This window comes from Strongylocentrotus purpuratus, unplaced genomic scaffold, assembly GCF_000002235.5.
Source record: "Strongylocentrotus purpuratus isolate Spur 01 unplaced genomic scaffold, Spur_5.0 spur5_scaffold_18, whole genome shotgun sequence".
Taxonomy (NCBI): Eukaryota; Metazoa; Echinodermata; class Echinoidea; order Camarodonta; family Strongylocentrotidae; genus Strongylocentrotus; species Strongylocentrotus purpuratus.
In genome coordinates, this window is record NW_022145603.1 from 1268325 (window position 1) to 1286119 (window position 17795).

The following is a 17795-nucleotide window of genomic DNA, read 5'->3' on the forward strand; positions in this document are numbered from 1 at the left end:
TAACTCAATTCAAATTCATTATATCCTTACCAAAATCATGTAATGCCATCCTTGCTTAATTCATTTTTGTTTAACTAATCGGTCAAGACAACAATATTTGGGAATTTGTTTCATTAAACCTATTTCTTTACCAAGTTGTGAGGATTCACTAGATGTTGCTGTAGGCTGCATGGTTGTGGCACTTGATGGAACTGGTAAAAAGACAAAGAAAGTAACATTTTCTGCATAATACAAAACTATATATAAACCTGATCAACATCTGAATGTTGCAGTATTGCAATCCACGATAAATACATTTCTAAAACACATGTAAGTTGACTTTTGAAGCAACAGTGTTTTGTCAGAACACACTCACCCTAAAAATGACAAACTCTCTTTGCAGTTGATTGTAAATAGTAAATACTTTTCAATCAACAGACCAAATTGCCAATTTGAGTTTTGCGAAAACTGGCAAATTAAACGTTTAGTCAAAGCTAACCAAAAAAATGAGAGAAAAACAAAAATATTAATAGGCTCTCATATATATATCACATCGACAGAGCAAAAGTTAAAACCCTATGCTATTATTGCAAGGCACAACAGATTTTAAGAGACCAAAAATATTAAAAAATAAAAAACTATTGTAATAATTTTGTTTCAACACATAAATGGTAAGCTGTGTGGAGACAGCTTATTTGACCTCTTCTACAATCTCTGTAACTCAATTCAAATTCATTATATCCTTACCAAAATCATGTAATGCCATCCTTGCTTAATTCATGTTTGTTTAACTAATCGGTCAAGACAACAATATTTGGGAATTTGTTTCATTAAACCTATTTCTTTACCAAGTTGTGAGGATTCACTAGATGTTGCTGTAGGCTGCATGGTTGGGGCACTTGATGGAACTGGTAAAGCGACAAAGAAAGTAACATTTTCTGCATAATACAAAACTATATATAAACCTGATCAACATCTGAATGTTGCAGTATTGCATTCCACGATACATACATTTCTAAAACACATGTAAGTTGACTTTTAAAGCAACAGTGTTTTGTCAGAACACACTCTTTCCCTAAAAATGACAAACTCTCTTTGCAGTTGATTGTAAATAGTAAATACATTTCAATCAACAGACCAAATTGCCAATTTGAGTTTTGCGAAAACTGGCAAATTAAACGTTTAGTCAAAGCTTACCAAAAACAAGATGAGATTAAAACAAAAATATTAATAGGCTCTCATATATATCACATCGACAAAGCAAAAGTTAAAACCCTATGCTATTATTGCAAGGCACAACAGATTTTAAGAGACAAAAACATATTTAAAAATAAAAAACTATTGTAATAATTTTTTTTTCAACACATAAATGGTAAGCTGTGTGGAGACAGCTTATTTGACCTCTTCTACAATCTCTGTAACTCAATTCAAATTCATTATATCCTTACCAAAATCAAGTAATGCCATCCTTGCTTAATTCATTTTTGTTTAACTAATCGGTCAAGACAACAATATTTGGGAATGTGTTTCATTAAACCTATTTCTTTACCAAGTTGTGAGGTTTCACTAGATGTTGCTGTAGGCTGCATGGTTGTGGCACTTGATGGAACTGGTAAAGAGACAAAGAAAGTAACATTTTCTGCATAATACAAAACTATATATAAACCTGATCAACATCTGAATGTTGCAGTATTGTGATCCACGATAAATACATTTCTATAATACATGGAAGTTCACTTTTGAAGCAAGATTATTTGTCAGGACAAGCCCCTTCCTTGAAAATATCAAAGCTCTTTGAAGTTGATTGTAAATAGAGAAGGAAAACATGAAGATGTGCAGATATGTGGTCGCAAATTGTCAGCAACTGACAGTGGAAGCCAGGTAGGTGGGTAAATAGTGAAAACATCACAATCCACCAACTAAATTGCCACTTTGAGGTTTGCATAGACTTGGTGATCTCATATTTCAAACACTTACAATTTTCTTAATATTTGTCCAATGCTTTCACACAAATAATATAAAGTCCAGTCGTCAAATTGCCTCTTTAACTTTTGCTGTGCAACGGGTTTTTAATGAATTTCAAGATCTTACTAAGACACAAACAATGCTTCCTAGATAAACTCATGAATGGTGGTGTTACCATAGCTTGCGTGTGACCTAAGTTTGCTATCTCAAAAAATTATTCCAAGCACATATTGTTGGCTGAGACAAAATTTATCAAGAAAATATAAGATACAAAACATAAACAATGGATATAACTAGGCTCTGTTATATATGACATAGGCTGAGCAATATACATATCCTTTGATATTTCTTCGAGACCTTAAAAAAACACACATTTTATTTCTTTATTTTACTAAACGCGGAAATGGTAAACTGTGTGGAAACAACTTGTTTGATCTCTTCTACTATTTCTATGAAATCAATTTAAATTCATTACATCTTTACTGTTGCATATATTGCAATCCATGCCTATTTTTTTAACAAATCAGTCAAGACATTAATATTTGTGAATTTGTTTCATTAAACCTATTCTTTACCAAGTTGTGAGGTTTCACTAGGTGTTGCTGTAGGCTGCATGGTTGTGGCACTTGATGGAACTGGAAAAGAGACAAAGAAAGTAACATTTTCTGCATAATACAAAACTATATGTATCAACCTGATCAACATCTGAATTTCACAGTATTGCATTCCGCGCTAAATACATTTCTAAAACACATGTAAGTTGACTTTTGAAGCAACAGTGTTTTGTCAGAACACACTCTTTCCCTAAAAAAATGACAAACTCTCTTTGCAGTTGATTGTAAATAGTAAATACATTTCAATCAACAGACCAAATTGCCAATTTGAGTTTTGCGAAAACTGGCAAATTAAACGTTTAGTCAAAGCTTACCAAAAAAATGTGAGAAAAACAAAAATATTAATAGGCTCTCATATATATCAGATCGAAAGAGCAAAAGTTAAAACCCTATGCTATTATAGCAAGGCACAACAGATTTTAAGAGACAAAAAAATATTTTAAAATAAAAAAATTTGTAATAATTTTTTTTTGTCAACGCATAAATGGTAAGCTGTGTGGAGACAGCTTGTTTGACCTCTTCTACAATCTCTGTAACTCAATTCAAATTCATTATATCCTTACCAAAATCAAGTAATGCCATCCTTGCTTAATTCATTTTTGTTTAACTAATCGGTCAAGACAACAATATTTGGGAATTTGTTTCATTAAACCTATTTCTTTACCAAGTTGTGAGGTTTCACTAGATGTTGCTGTAGGCTGCATGGTTGTGGCACTTGATGGAACTGGAAAAGAGACAAAGAAAGTAACATTTTCTGCATAATACAAAACTATATATTAACCTGATCAACATCTGAATGTTGCAGTATTGCAATCCACGATAAATACATTTCTAAAACACATGTAAGTTGACTTTTGAAGCAACAGTGTTTTGTCAGAACACACTCTTTCCCTAAAAATGACAAACTCTCTTTGCAGTTGATTGTAAATAGTAAATACATTTCAATCAACAGACCAAATTGCCAATTTGAGTTTTGCGAAAACTGGCAAATTAAACGTTTAGTCAAAGCTTACCAAAAAAATGAGAGAAAAACAAAAATATTAATAGGCTCTCATATATATCACATCGAAAGAGCAAAAGTTAAAACCCTATGCTATTATAGCAAGGCACAACAGATTTTAAGAGACAAAAAAATATTTAAAAATAAAAAACTATTGTAATAATTTTTTTCAAGACATAAATGGTAAGCTGTGTGGAGACAGCTTATTTGACCTCTTCTACAATCTCTGTAACTCAATTCAAATTCATTATATCCTTACCAAAATCAAGTAATGCCATCCTTGCTTAATTCATTTTTGTTTAACTAATCGGTCAACACAACAATATTTGGGAATTTGTTTCATTAAACCTATTTCTTTACCAAGTTGTGAGGATTCACTAGATGTTGCTGTAGGCTGCATGGTTGTGGCACTTGATGGAACTGGTAAAGAGACAAAGAAAGTAACATTTTCTGCATAAAACAAAACTATATATTAACCTGATGAACATCTGAATGTTGCAGTATTGCAATCCACGATAAATACATTTCTAAAACACATGTAAGTTGACTTTTGAAGCAACAGTGTTTTGTCAGAACACACTCTTTCCCTAAAAATGACAAACTCTCTTTGCAGTTGATTGCAAATAGTAAATACATTTCAATCAACAGACCAAATTGCCAATTTGAGTTTTGCGAAAACTGGCAAATTAAACGTTTAGTCAAAGCTTACCAAAAACAAGATGAGATTAAAACAAAAATATTAATAGGCTCTCATATATATCACATCGACAGAGCAAAAGTTAAAACCCTATGCTATTATTGCAAGGCACAACAGATTTTAAGAGACGAACAAATATTTAAAAATAAAAAACTATTGTAATAATTTTTTTTTCAACACATAAATGGTAAGCTGTGTGGAGACAGCTTAAATGACCTCTTCTACAATCTCTGTAATTAAATTCAAATTCATTATATCCTTACCAAAATCATGTAATGCCATCCTTGCTTAATTCATTTTTGTTTAACTAATCGGTCAAGACAACAATATTTGGGAATTTGTTTCATTAAACCTATTTCTTTACCAAGTTGTGAGGATTCACTAGATGTTGCTGTAGGCTGCATGGTTGTGGCACTTGATGGAACTGGTAAAGAGACAAAGAAAGTAACATTTTCTGCATAATACAAAACTATATATAAACCTGATCAACATCTGAATGTTGCAGTATTGCATTCCACGATAAATACATTTCTAAAACACATGTAAGTTGACTTTTGAAGCAACAGTGTTTTGTCAGAACACACTCTTTCCCTAAAAATGACAAACTCTCTTTGCAGTTGATTGTAAATAGTAAATACTTTTCAATCAACAGACCAAATTGCCAATTCGAGTTTTGCGAAAACTGGCAAATTAAACGTTTAGTCAAAGCTAACCAAAAAAATGAGAGAAAAACAAAAATATTAATAGGCTCTCATATATATATCACATCGACAGAGCAAAAGTTAAAACCCTATGCTATTATTGCAAGGCACAACAGATTTTAAGAGACCAAAAATATTAAAAAATAAAAAACTATTGTAATAATTTTTTTTCAACACATAAATGGTAAGCTGTGTGGAGACAGCTTATTTGACCTCTTCTACAATCTCTGTAACTCAATTCAAATGCATTATATACTTACCAAAATCATGTAATGCCATCCTTGCTTAATTCATTTTTGTTTAACTAATCGGTCAAGACAACAATATTTGGGAATTTGTTTCATTAAACCTATTTCTTTACCAAGTTGTGAGGATTCACTAGATGTTGCTGTAGGCTGCATGGTTGTGGCACTTGATGGAACTGGTAAAAAGACAAAGAAAGTAACATTTTCTGCATAATACAAAACTATATATAAACCTGATCAACATCTGAATGTTGCAGTATTGCAATCCACGATAAATACATTTCTAAAACACATGTAAGTTGACTTTTGAAGCAACAGTGTTTTGTCAGAACACACTCACCCTAAAAATGACAAACTCTCTTTGCAGTTGATTGTAAATAGTAAATACTTTTCAATCAACAGACCAAATTGCCAATTTGAGTTTTGCGAAAACTGGCAAATTAAACGTTTAGTCAAAGCTAACCAAATAAATGAGAGAAAAACAAAAATATTAATAGGCTCTCATATATATATCACATCGACAGAGCAAAAGTTAAAACCCTATGCTATTATTGCAAGGCACAACAGATTTTAAGAGACCAAAAATATTAAAAAATAAAAAACTATTGTAATAATTTTGTTTCAACACATAAATGGTAAGCTGTGTGGAGACAGCTTATTTGACCTCTTCTACAATCTCTGTAACTCAATTCAAATTCATTATATCCTTACCAAAATCATGTAATGCCATCCTTGCTTAATTCATTTTTGTTTAACTAATCGGTCAAGACAACAATATTTGGGAATTTGTTTCATTAAACCTATTTCTTTACCAAGTTGTGAGGATTCACTAGATGTTGCTGTAGGCTGCATGGTTGGGGCACTTGATGGAACTGGTAAAGCGACAAAGAAAGTAACATTTTCTGCATAATACAAAACTATATATAAACCTGATCAACATCTGAATGTTGCAGTATTGCATTCCACGATACATACATTTCTAAAACACATGTAAGTTGACTTTTAAAGCAACAGTGTTTTGTCAGAACACACTCTTTCCCTAAAAATGACAAACTCTCTTCGCAGTTGATTGTAAATAGTAAATACATTTCAATCAACAGACCAAATTGCCAATTTGAGTTTTGCGAAAACTGGCAAATTAAACGTTTAGTCAAAGCTTACCAAAAACAAGATGAGATTAAAACAAAAATATTAATAGGCTCTCATATATATCACATCGACAAAGCAAAAGTTAAAACCCTATGCTATTATTGCAAGGCACAACAGATTTTAAGAGACAAAAACATATTTAAAAATAAAAAACTATTGTAATAATTTTTTTTTCAACACATAAATGGTAAGCTGTGTGGAGACAGCTTATTTGACCTCTTCTACAATCTCTGTAACTCAATTCAAATTCATTATATCCTTACCAAAATCAAGTAATGCCATCCTTGCTTAATTCATTTTTGTTTAACTAATCGGTCAAGACAACAATATTTGGGAATGTGTTTCATTAAACCTATTTCTTTACCAAGTTGTGAGGTTTCACTAGATGTTGCTGTAGGCTGCATGGTTGTGGCACTTGATGGAACTGGTAAAGAGACAAAGAAAGTAACATTTTCTGCATAATACAAAACTATATATAAACCTGATCAACATCTGAATGTTGCAGTATTGTGATCCACGATAAATACATTTCTATAATACATGGAAGTTCACTTTTGAAGCAAGATTATTTGTCAGGACAAGCCCCTTCCTTGAAAATATCAAAGCTCTTTGAAGTTGATTGTAAATAGAGAAGGAAAACATGAAGATGTGCAGATATGTGGTCGCAAATTGTCAGCATCTGACAGTGGAAGCCAGGTAGGTGGGTAAATAGTGAAAACATCACAATCCACCAACTAAATTGCCACTTTGAGGTTTGCATAGACTTGGTGATCTCATATTTCAAACACTTACAAATTTCTTAATATTTGTCCAATGCTTTCACACAAATAATATAAAGTCCAGTCGTCAAATTGCCTCTTTAACTTTTGCTGTGCAACGGGTTTTTAATGAATTTCAAGATCTTACTAAGACACAAACAATGCTTCCTAGATAAACTCATGAATGGTGGTGTTACCATAGCTTGCGTGTGACCTAAGTTTGCTATCTCAAAAAATTATTCCAATCACATATTGTTGGCTGAGACAAAATTTATCAAGAAAATATAAGATACAAAACATAAACAATGGATATAACTAGGCTCTGTTATATATGACATAGGCTGAGCAATATACATATCCTTTGATATTTCTTCGAGACCTTAAAAAAACACACATTTTATTTCTTTATTTTACTAAACGCGGAAATGGTAAACTGTGTGGAAACAACTTGTTTGATCTCTTCTACTATTTCTATGAAATCAATTTAAATTCATTACATCTTTACTGTTGCATATATATTGCAATCCATGCCTATTTTTTTAACAAATCAGTCAAGACATTAATATTTGTGAATTTGTTTCATTAAACCTATTCTTTACCAAGTTGTGAGGTTTCACTAGGTGTTGCTGTAGGCTGCATGGTTGTGGCACTTGATGGAACTGGAAAAGAGACAAAGAAAGTAACATTTTCTGCATAATACAAAACTATATGTATCAACCTGATCAACATCTGAATTTCACAGTATTGCATTCCACGATAAATACATTTCTAAAACACATGTAAGTTGACTTTTGAAGCAACAGTGTTTTGTCAGAACACACTCTTTCCCTAAAAATGACAAACTCTCTTTGCAGTTGATTGTAAATAGTAAATACATTTCAATCAACAGACCAAATTGCCAATTTGAGTTTTGCGAAAACTGGCAAATTAAACGTTTAGTCAAAGCTTACCAAAAAAATGAGAGAAAAACAAAAATATTAATAGGCTCTCATATATATCAGATCGAAAGAGCAAAAGTTAAAACCCTATGCTATTATAGCAAGGCACAACAGATTTTAAGAGACAAAAAAATATTTAAAAATAAAAAAATTTTGTAATAATTTTTTTTTGTCAACGCATAAATGGTAAGCTGTGTGGAGACAGCTTGTTTGACCTCTTCTACAATCTCTGTAAATCAATTCAAATTCATTATATCCTTACCAAAATCAAGTAATGCCATCCTTGCTTAATTCATTTTTGTTTAACTAATCGGTCAAGACAACAATATTTGGGAATTTGTTTCATTAAACCTATTTCTTTACCAAGTTGTGAGGTTTCACTAGATGTTGCTGTAGGCTGCATGGTTGTGGCACTTGATGGAACTGGAAAAGAGACAAAGAAAGTAACATTTTCTGCATAATACAAAACTATATATATATATATCAACCTGATCAACATTTGAATTTCACAGTATTGCATTTCGCGCTAAATACATTTCTAAAACACATGTAAGTTGACTTTTGAAGCAACAGTGTTTTGTCAGAACACACTCTTTCCCTAAAAATGACAAACTCTCTTTTCAGTTGATTGTAAATAGTAAATACATTTCAATCAACAGACCAAATTGCCAATTTGAGTTTTGCGAAAACTGGCAAATTAAACGTTTAGTCAAAGCTTACCAAAAAAATGAGAGAAAAACAAAAATATTAATAGGCTCTCATATATATCACATCGAAAGAGCAAAAGTTAAAACCCTATGCTATTATAGCAAGGCACAACAGATTTTAAGAGACAAAAAAATATTTAAAAATAAAAAACTATTGTAATAATTTTTTTTCAAGACATAAATGGTAAGCTGTGTGGAGACAGCTTATTTGACCTCTTCTACAATCTCTGTAACTCAATTGAAATTCATTATATCCTTACCAAAATCAAGTAATGCCATCCTTGCTTAATTCATTTTTGTTTAACTAATCGGTCAACACAACAATATTTGGGAATTTGTTTCATTAAACCTATTTCTTTACCAAGTTGTGAGGTTTCACTAGATGTTGCTGTAGGCTGCATGGTTGTGGCACTTGATGGAACTGGTAAAGAGACAAAGAAAGTAACATTTTCTGCATAAAACAAAACTATATATTAACCTGATCAACATCTGAATGTTGCAGTATTGCAATCCACGATAAATACATTTCTAAAACACATGTAAGTTGACTTTTGAAGCAACAGTGTTTTGTCAGAACACACTCTTTCCCTAAAAATGACAAACTCTCTTTGCAGTTGATTGCAAATAGTAAATACATTTCAATCAACAGACCAAATTGCCAATTTGAGTTTTGCGAAAACTGGCAAATTAAACGTTTAGTCAAAGCTTACCAAAAACAAGATGAGATTAAAACAAAAATATTAATAGGCTCTCATATATATCACATCGACAGAGCAAAAGTTAAAACCCTATGCTATTATTGCAAGGCACAACAGATTTTAAGAGACAAACAAATATTTAAAAATAAAAAACTATTGTAATAATTTTTTTTTCAACACATAAATGGTAAGCTGTGTGGAGACAGCTTATTTGACCTCTTCTTCAATCTCTGTAACTCAATTCAAACTCATTATATCCTTACCAAAATCATGTAATGCCATCCTTGCTTAATTCATTTTTGTTTAACTAATCGGTCAAGACAACAATATTTGGGAATTTGTTTCATTAAACCTATTTCTTTACCAAGTTGTGAGGATTCACTAGATGTTGCTGTAGGCTGCATGGTTGGGGCACTTGATGGAACTGGTAAAGAGACAAAGAAAGTAACATTTTCTGCATAATACAAAACTATATATAAACCTGATCAACATCTGAATGTTGCAGTATTGCATTCCACGATAAATACATTTCTAAAACACATGTAAGTTGACTTTTGAAGCAACAGTGTTTTGTCAGAACACACTCTTTCCCTTAAAATGACAAACTCTCTTTGCAGTTGATTGTAAATAGTAAATACATTTCAATCAACAGACCAAATTGCCAATTTTAGTTTTGTGAAAACTGGCAAATTAAACGTTTAGTCAAAGCTTACCAAAAACAAGATGAGATTAAAACAAAAATATTAATAGGCTCTCATATATATCAGATCGACAGAGCAAAAGTTAAAACCCTATGCTATTATTGCAAGGCACAACAGATTTTAAGAGACAAAAACATATTTAAAAATAAAAAACTATTGTAATAATTTTTTTTTCAACACATAAATGGTAAGCTGTGTGGAGACAGCTTATTTGACCTCTTCTACAATCTCTGTAACTCAATTCAAATTCATTATATCCTTACCAAAATCAAGTAATGCCATCCTTGCTTAATTCATTTTTGTTTAACTAATCGGTCAAGACAACAATATTTGGAAATTTGTTTCATTAAACCTATTTCTTTACCAAGTTGTGAGGTTTCACTAGATGTTGCTGTAGGCTGCATGGTTGTGGCACTTGATGGAACTGGTAAAGAGACAAAGAAAGTAACATTTTCTGCATAATACAAAACTATATATAAACCTGATCAACATCTGAATGTTGCAGTATTGCATTCCACGATAAATACATTTCTAAAACACATGTAAGTTGACTTTTGAAGCAACAGTGTTTTGTCAGAACACACTCTTTCCCTAAAAATGACAAACTCTCTTTGCAGTTGATTGTAAATAGAAAATACATTTCAATCAACAGACCAAATTGCCAATTTGAGTTTTGCGAAAACTGGCAAATTAAACGTTTAGTCAAAGCTTACCAAAAAAATGAGAGAAAAACAAAAATATTAATAGGCTCTCATATATATCAGATCGAAAGAGCAAAAGTTAAAACCCTATGCTATTATAGCAAGGCACAACAGATTTTAAGAGACAAACAAATATTTAAAAATAAAAAACTATTGTAATAATTTTTTTTTGTCAACGCATAAATGGTAAGCTGTGTGGAGACAGCTTGTTTGACCTCTTCTACAATCTCTGTAAATCAATTCAAATTCATTATATCCTTACCAAAATCAAGTAATGCCATCCTTGCTTAATTCATTTTTGTTTAACTAATCGGTCAAGACAACAATATTTGGGAATTTGTTTCATTAAACCTATTTCTTTACCAAGTTGTGAGGTTTCACTAGATGTTGCTGTAGGCTGCATGGTTGTGGCACTTGATGGAACTGGAAAAGAGACAAAGAAAGTAACATTTTCTGCATAATACAAAACTATATATAAACCTGATCAACATCTGAATGTTGCAGTATTGCATTCCACGATAAATACATTTCTAAAACACATGTAAGTTGACTTTTGAAGCAACAGTGTTTTGTCTGAACACACTCTTTCCCTTAAAATGACAAACTCTCTTTGCAGTTGATTGTAAATAGTAAATACATTTCAATCAACAGACCAAATTGCCAATTTGAGTTTTGTGAAAACTGGCAAATTAAACGTTTAGTCAAAGCTTACCAAAAACAAGATGAGATTAAAACAAAAATATTAATAGGCTCTCATATATATCACATCGACAGAGCAAAAGTTAAAACCCTATGCTATTATTGCAAGGCACAACAGATTTTAAGAGACAAAAACATATTTCAAAATAAAAAACTATTGTAATAATTTTTTTTTCAACACATAAATGGTAAGCTGTGTGGAGACAGCTTATTTGACCTCTTCTACAATCTCTGTAACTCAATTCAAATTCATTATATCCTTACCAAAATCAAGTAATGCCATCCTTGCTTAATTCATTTTTGTTTAACTAATCGGTCAAGACAACAATATTTGGAAATTTGTTTCATTAAACCTATTTCTTTACCAAGTTGGGAGGTTTCACTAGATGTTGCTGTAGGCTGCATGGTTGGGGCACTTGATGGAACTGGTAAAGAGACAAAGAAAGTAACATTTTCTGCATAATACAAAACTATATATAAACCTGATCAACATCTGAATGTTGCAGTATTGCATTCCACGATAAATACATTTCTAAAACACATGTAAGTTGACTTTTGAAGCAACAGTGTTTTGTCAGAACACACTCTTTCCCTAAAAATGACAAACTCTCTTTGCAGTTGATTGTAAATAGTAAATACATTTCAATCAACAGACCAAATTGCCAATTTGAGTTTTGCGAAAACTGGCAAATTAAACGTTTAGTCAAAGCTTACCAAAAAAATGAGAGAAAAACAAAAATATTAATAGGCTCTCATATATATCAGATCGAAAGAGCAAAAGTTAAAACCCTATGCTATTATAGCAAGGCACAACAGATTTTAAGAGACAAAAAAATATTTAAAAATAAAAAAATATTGTAATAATTTTTTTTTGTCAACGCATAAATGGTAAGCTGTGTGGAGACAGCTTGTTTGACCTCTTCTACAATCTCTGTAAATCAATTCAAATTCATTATATCCTTACCAAAATCAAGTAATGCCATCCTTGCTTAATTCATTTTTGTTTAACTAATCGGTCAAGACAACAATATTTGGGAATTTGTTTCATTAAACCTATTTCTTTACCAAGTTGTGAGGTTTCACTAGATGTTGCTGTAGGCTGCATGGTTGTGGCACTTGATGGAACTGGAAAAGAGACAAAGAAAGTAACATTTTCTGCATAATACAAAACTATATATATATATCAACCTGATCAACATCTGAATATTGCAGTATTGTGATCCACGATAAATACATTTCTATAATACATGGAAGTTCACTTTTGAAGCAAGATTATTTGTCAGGACAAGCCCCTTCCTTGAAAATATCAAAGCTCTTTGAAGTTGATTGTAAATAGAGAAGGAAAACATGAAGATGTGCAGATATGTGGTCGCAAATTGTCAGCAACTGACAGTGGAAGCCAGGTAGGTGGTAAATAGTGAAAACATCACAATCCACCAACTAAATTGCCAATTTGAGGTTTGCATAGACTTGGTGATCTCATATTTCAAACACTTACAATTTTCTTAATATGTGTCCAATGCTTTCACACAAATAATATAAAGTCCAGTCGTCAAATTGCGTCTTTAACTTTTGCTGTGCAACGGGTTTTTAATGAATTTCAAGATATTACTAAGACACAAACAATGCTTCCTAGATAAACTCATGAATGGTGGTGTTACCATAGCTTGCGTGTGACCTAAGTTTGCTATCTCAAAAAATTATTCCAATCACATATTGTTGGCTGAGACAAAATTTATCAAGAAAATATAAGATACAAAACATAAACAATGGATATAACTAGGCTCTGGTATATATGACATAGGCTGAGCAATATACATATCCTTTGATATTTCTTCGAGACCTTAAAAAACACACATTTTATTTCTTTATTTTACTAAACGCAGAAATAGTAAACAGTGTGGAAACAACTTGTTTGATCTCTTCTACTATTTCTATAAAATCAATTTAAATTCATTACATCTCTACTGTTGCATATATTGCAATCCTTGCTTATTTTTTCAACAAATCAGTCAAGACATTAATATTTGTGAATTTGTTTCATTAAACCTATTCTTTACCAAGTTGTGAAGTTTCACTAGGTGTTGCTGTAGGCTGCATGGTTGTGGCACTTGATGGAACTGGAAAAGAGACAAAGAAAGCACAATTTTCTGCATAATACAAAACTATATATATCAACCTGATCAACATCTGAATTTCACAGTATTGCATTCCGCGCTAAATACATTTCTAAAAACACATGTAAGTTGACTTTTGAGGCAACAGTGTTTTGTCAGAACACACTCTTTCCCTAAAAATGACAAACTCTCTTTGCAGTTGATTGTAAATAGTAAATACATTTCAATCAACAGACCAAATTGCCAATTTGAGTTTTGCGAAAACTGGCAAATTAAACGTTTAGTCAAAGCTTACCAAAAAAATGAGAGAAAAACAAAAATATTAATAGGCTCTCATATATATCACATCGACAGAGCAAAAGTTAAAACCCTATGCTATTATTGCAAGGCACAACAGATTTTAAGAGACCAAAAATATTAAAAAAATAAAAAAATATTGTAATAATTTATTTTGTTTAGTTCTGCAATCTCTGTAAATCAATTCAAATTCATTATATCCTGTAAATACCAACGCAATTAATGTCATCCTTGCTTAACTCTTATCCTGCCATGAGACTGCTAGCGCGCTATTGTTATAGTGCCATGTGCACGCGAGCGTGCTATCGATTGAAAGCCACGTTCATGCTAGCGAGCCACCGCTACGGTGCTTTGTGCGCGCTAGCGCGCAGATGTAATAACAGTTATTGTTCATGCCCATTGCACCGTGCTGAGTGCTTTTGCAGCGCTATTGAAAGTACCATCGCGTGCATCAGATTATCGGCTTTGGATTACGCGTCTTTGTATACAACAGTCAGATTGGATTTTCTCGAGTAATTCAGCGATTTTTTGGTTGTAAAGATTTAAATAACACGCACTTGAACCAACCTTAAAATTAACTTGGCACGCAGGAGATTAGCACTGTGGCACAATAGGAATTAGCACTGTGGCACTGGGTGCATTGTATGGGTGGCAGCTTAAGAGTTAATTCATTTTTGGGTACTTATTGGTCAAGAAAACAATTTTTGTGAATTTGTTTCTTTAAAATTGTAAGGCGACACTAGGTATTGTTTCAGGCTGCATGAAACTGGAAAAGGGACAAAGGAAGTACAATTTTCTACATAATACAAAACTTGGTTTTTGCATGATGGCTAGCGAGTTCTCGTTGGGAGAGTTTGTTTAATGGGGATCCGTCTATGGAATGATTACACTCGTTAACAAAAGATGAATTGTTGGTTGTAGCAACTCATGAGATTGTAGGTATCAAACGCTACATGCTGAAGTCAGATTTTTTTGGACAACGTTGTCAAGTTTCTGGTGGCAGAGGAGATTTGTTCGGTTCCCAGAATTAGATTCTTAGGCTAGGTCTTTAGTATCGGATGAAGTGAGAAAAAAAGAGCTAGAGTTGGAGAGAGAGAAAATGGTTGTCGTGAACAGAAAAAAAGAGAAATGCTAATAGGCAAATGGCAGAGGAGATTTGTTCGGTTCCCAGAATTAGATTCTTAGGCTAGGTCTTTAGTATCGGATGAAGTGAGAAAAAAAGAGCTAGAGTTGGAGAGAGAGAAAATGGTTGTCGTGAACAGAAAAAAAGAGAAATGCTAATAGGCATTTTGACATTGCAAAAAATGTCAGAATGGTCCTTCCATTCGAGGAGGAAGGAGTGGAAAAGTACTTTCCACACTGAGAAATTAGCTCAAAGCATGGGGTGGCATCCAGAAATGCGGGCTCACCTGAATACTAGTAAGCTTAGCGGTAAGGCTAGGGATGCCTACATTAATAGTGATGTCAATGACCGATGTGTCAGATGATTGTAAGGGGTTAGGAAATTACCATGTGACCTGTAGAGGGCGGAGTGCTGAGACAAGCCGGCACTCTTTGCTTGGCCCTCTCACAGGTGAGTTGACCAAACTTGAACCACTGTTATGTTTAGTAAATATTAATATTGTTATGCTAGAGATTTGTTATGTATATATGTGTATTGTGTCAGAACGATTTCAGTAGTTATTTTGATGTATCATGTGGGTTGATATGATTATATTGGAAACGAGGATTTAATGTTAAACTGTGTCATGCTTAGCGCTTCGATTTGTTATATGCATTTACATTGTAGTACATGGTTATGCACACTAATAAGTTGAACGCGCGGTATCAAAATTGGGTGCAGTGCGTGCGCGCTAATGTTGTGCCTGGTCCCAGGGCCAGGACCAGGACCAGGGTACGCTCTAAATTGATGTGATGAGTATAAGTCCTGGTTTAGGAAAGAGGTCAGTAAGAACGGAAGGGAGCATAGAAAAGAAGTGCTTATAATAGAAGTTGAGTGTTTAAAAGTATTGCATGTTGTTTGTATTTTGGTTGCTAAGCTAGGGGATATTAATTATGGCACTTTAAACAGTGAAGATCGAACTTTGTCTGACTATGTAGCCATTTCAGGGTTTCTAGCGCCCTCTATCATTGTAAACCTTATTTCTTATTTTGCAGATTGAATATTGTTACATGTTAAATTGAGATGGAATAATAGGAGTAAGAGCAATGTTTTGGGTTAGACCAAGAGATTATTGGAGTTTGTTTGGAAGTAAGAAAAGTACGGAAGATAAATATATGAATGTGTTGCTCTATATGAGGTTTATATTGACTGTTACTTCTAGTTGTTTAAGTATTTGGGTCAGGTATTTACCTGTGTTAATGTTGAGAGTTTCAGCTACATTGTACTGTGGCAATTGATTTTTAAAGGGCAAATTTACTCGTTTAATATTTGATAACATGACATGTTTTGGAGAATGCATGATCTCCATGATTATCGGCATTAGTGATTATGTAATGTGTCTGTTACTGGTTACTACTAATAAAGACTCTTTGCTTGGCCCTCTCACAGGATCTGTCTGTCGTTGATTTCGAGTTCTCGACCACCTCACAACTGGCGACGAGGATGGGATTCGAACCCAAGTGGACGGCGGCGTGTGCAACAGCAACATCATCGACGAGGGTGACAAGACCATGTCCGGAAGACCTCGCAAAGAGTCAAGTAGATATGTACGTCAAGAACTCGTATAGTTTTAGAAGGAGTGCTGTTCATTGAATAATAGTCGTGGAACGATAATAGTTAGCCTGGACACATTGAACATAATTTAGCAATGAGTGATAGAGCGACGACGATGTGCATGGCAAGGTGGTGAAAGAACATTGCTTCAAGAACTTGCTTCGAGAACTTACTTTAAGAATGTATTTTAAGTTTTAAGATAGTTGTTTTTATTAAAGATTGATATTGCTACATGTAGGTATTGCGGAAAATGTTTTTAACTGAAGTGAGTAGATGTGGTTGAAGAGTATTACTTTTATGGAAAGGTAATTAATTATTCTTGATATTGATGTTATTGGAAATTTGAGAGTCGGTCAAGTTTTGAGAATGTTTAGATTCAGTAGATTTATTTTTTTTGAAGTCGGTTTGGAACATGTGATATAGTACCTTGGTTATTGATATTGAAATCCTTCGGAAGGTGTTATAGTTTAAAGGACTAATTTCTAAGTGAATATATTTCATGATTTAAATCGAAGTTTTTGAGACTAAAATATATATTAGGAAAGTTCTTGTATGCAATTGGAACACAGCTTGTTATTTTTTTTGTTGATACTCGCCGATATGGCTTTGTACGTTAAGATTGAAGAGGGGGGAAGGAAATTAAAATTTCCTTTGATGGGTACTGATGGGCCCCTTAGCCTAGAAGCATTACAAACCAATTTCCCCAAGGCCAAGGGGCTGTTGTATTTAGACACAGACGGGATGGAGGTAGTTGTACCTGCTATCGGGGGGGAGATCCATCCAATAGGGGAGTGGGGTCATGTCTACCGGCCACTTCTCCAACCTAAAGAGGACAACAGGGATAGTGTCCAAGGACAGTTGGAAAAGTTGCTGTCCCGCCCCCCACCCCAGATTATTATGGCACCTGAAAGGAAGCTGCCCACATTTGGAGGCCGGCCAGGAGAGGTTGCAGATTTTGTCGACTCCATGAGGAGTGCTTTCGCCAAGTACGCCATTCCCGACCAACAACAAGGGGCATTCATCCTAGATTATCTCAAAGATGGACCGAAGATGGAGGTGAAGTCGCTAATTAGAGAGGGGAAAGGCATCGCAGATATCCTCTCGTACATTCAG

At 33.3% G+C, this 17795-nt stretch overlaps 1 protein-coding gene across 1 annotated transcript in view; it reads right to left on the minus strand.

The window, feature by feature from the left end:
- The window catches only part of LOC105440818 (protein eyes shut homolog), an 82483-nt gene that overhangs the window by 26412 nt on the left and 38276 nt on the right, over window positions 1–17795 (minus strand). Inside the window, exons 25-43 of the mRNA XM_030989022.1 lie at window positions 13613–13672; window positions 12618–12677; window positions 11918–11977; window positions 11217–11276; window positions 10517–10576; window positions 9816–9875; window positions 9115–9174; window positions 8410–8469; window positions 7708–7767; window positions 6715–6774; window positions 6014–6073; window positions 5318–5377; window positions 4620–4679; window positions 3919–3978; window positions 3223–3282; window positions 2520–2579; window positions 1529–1588; window positions 828–887; window positions 132–191 (exon numbers count right to left, since the gene is read on the minus strand). Of these exons, the coding sequence (XP_030844882.1) occupies window positions 132–191; window positions 828–887; window positions 1529–1588; window positions 2520–2579; window positions 3223–3282; window positions 3919–3978; window positions 4620–4679; window positions 5318–5377; window positions 6014–6073; window positions 6715–6774; window positions 7708–7767; window positions 8410–8469; window positions 9115–9174; window positions 9816–9875; window positions 10517–10576; window positions 11217–11276; window positions 11918–11977; window positions 12618–12677; window positions 13613–13672 (1140 nt within the window). The remainder of the gene's footprint in view (window positions 1–131; window positions 192–827; window positions 888–1528; window positions 1589–2519; window positions 2580–3222; window positions 3283–3918; window positions 3979–4619; window positions 4680–5317; window positions 5378–6013; window positions 6074–6714; window positions 6775–7707; window positions 7768–8409; window positions 8470–9114; window positions 9175–9815; window positions 9876–10516; window positions 10577–11216; window positions 11277–11917; window positions 11978–12617; window positions 12678–13612; window positions 13673–17795) is intronic.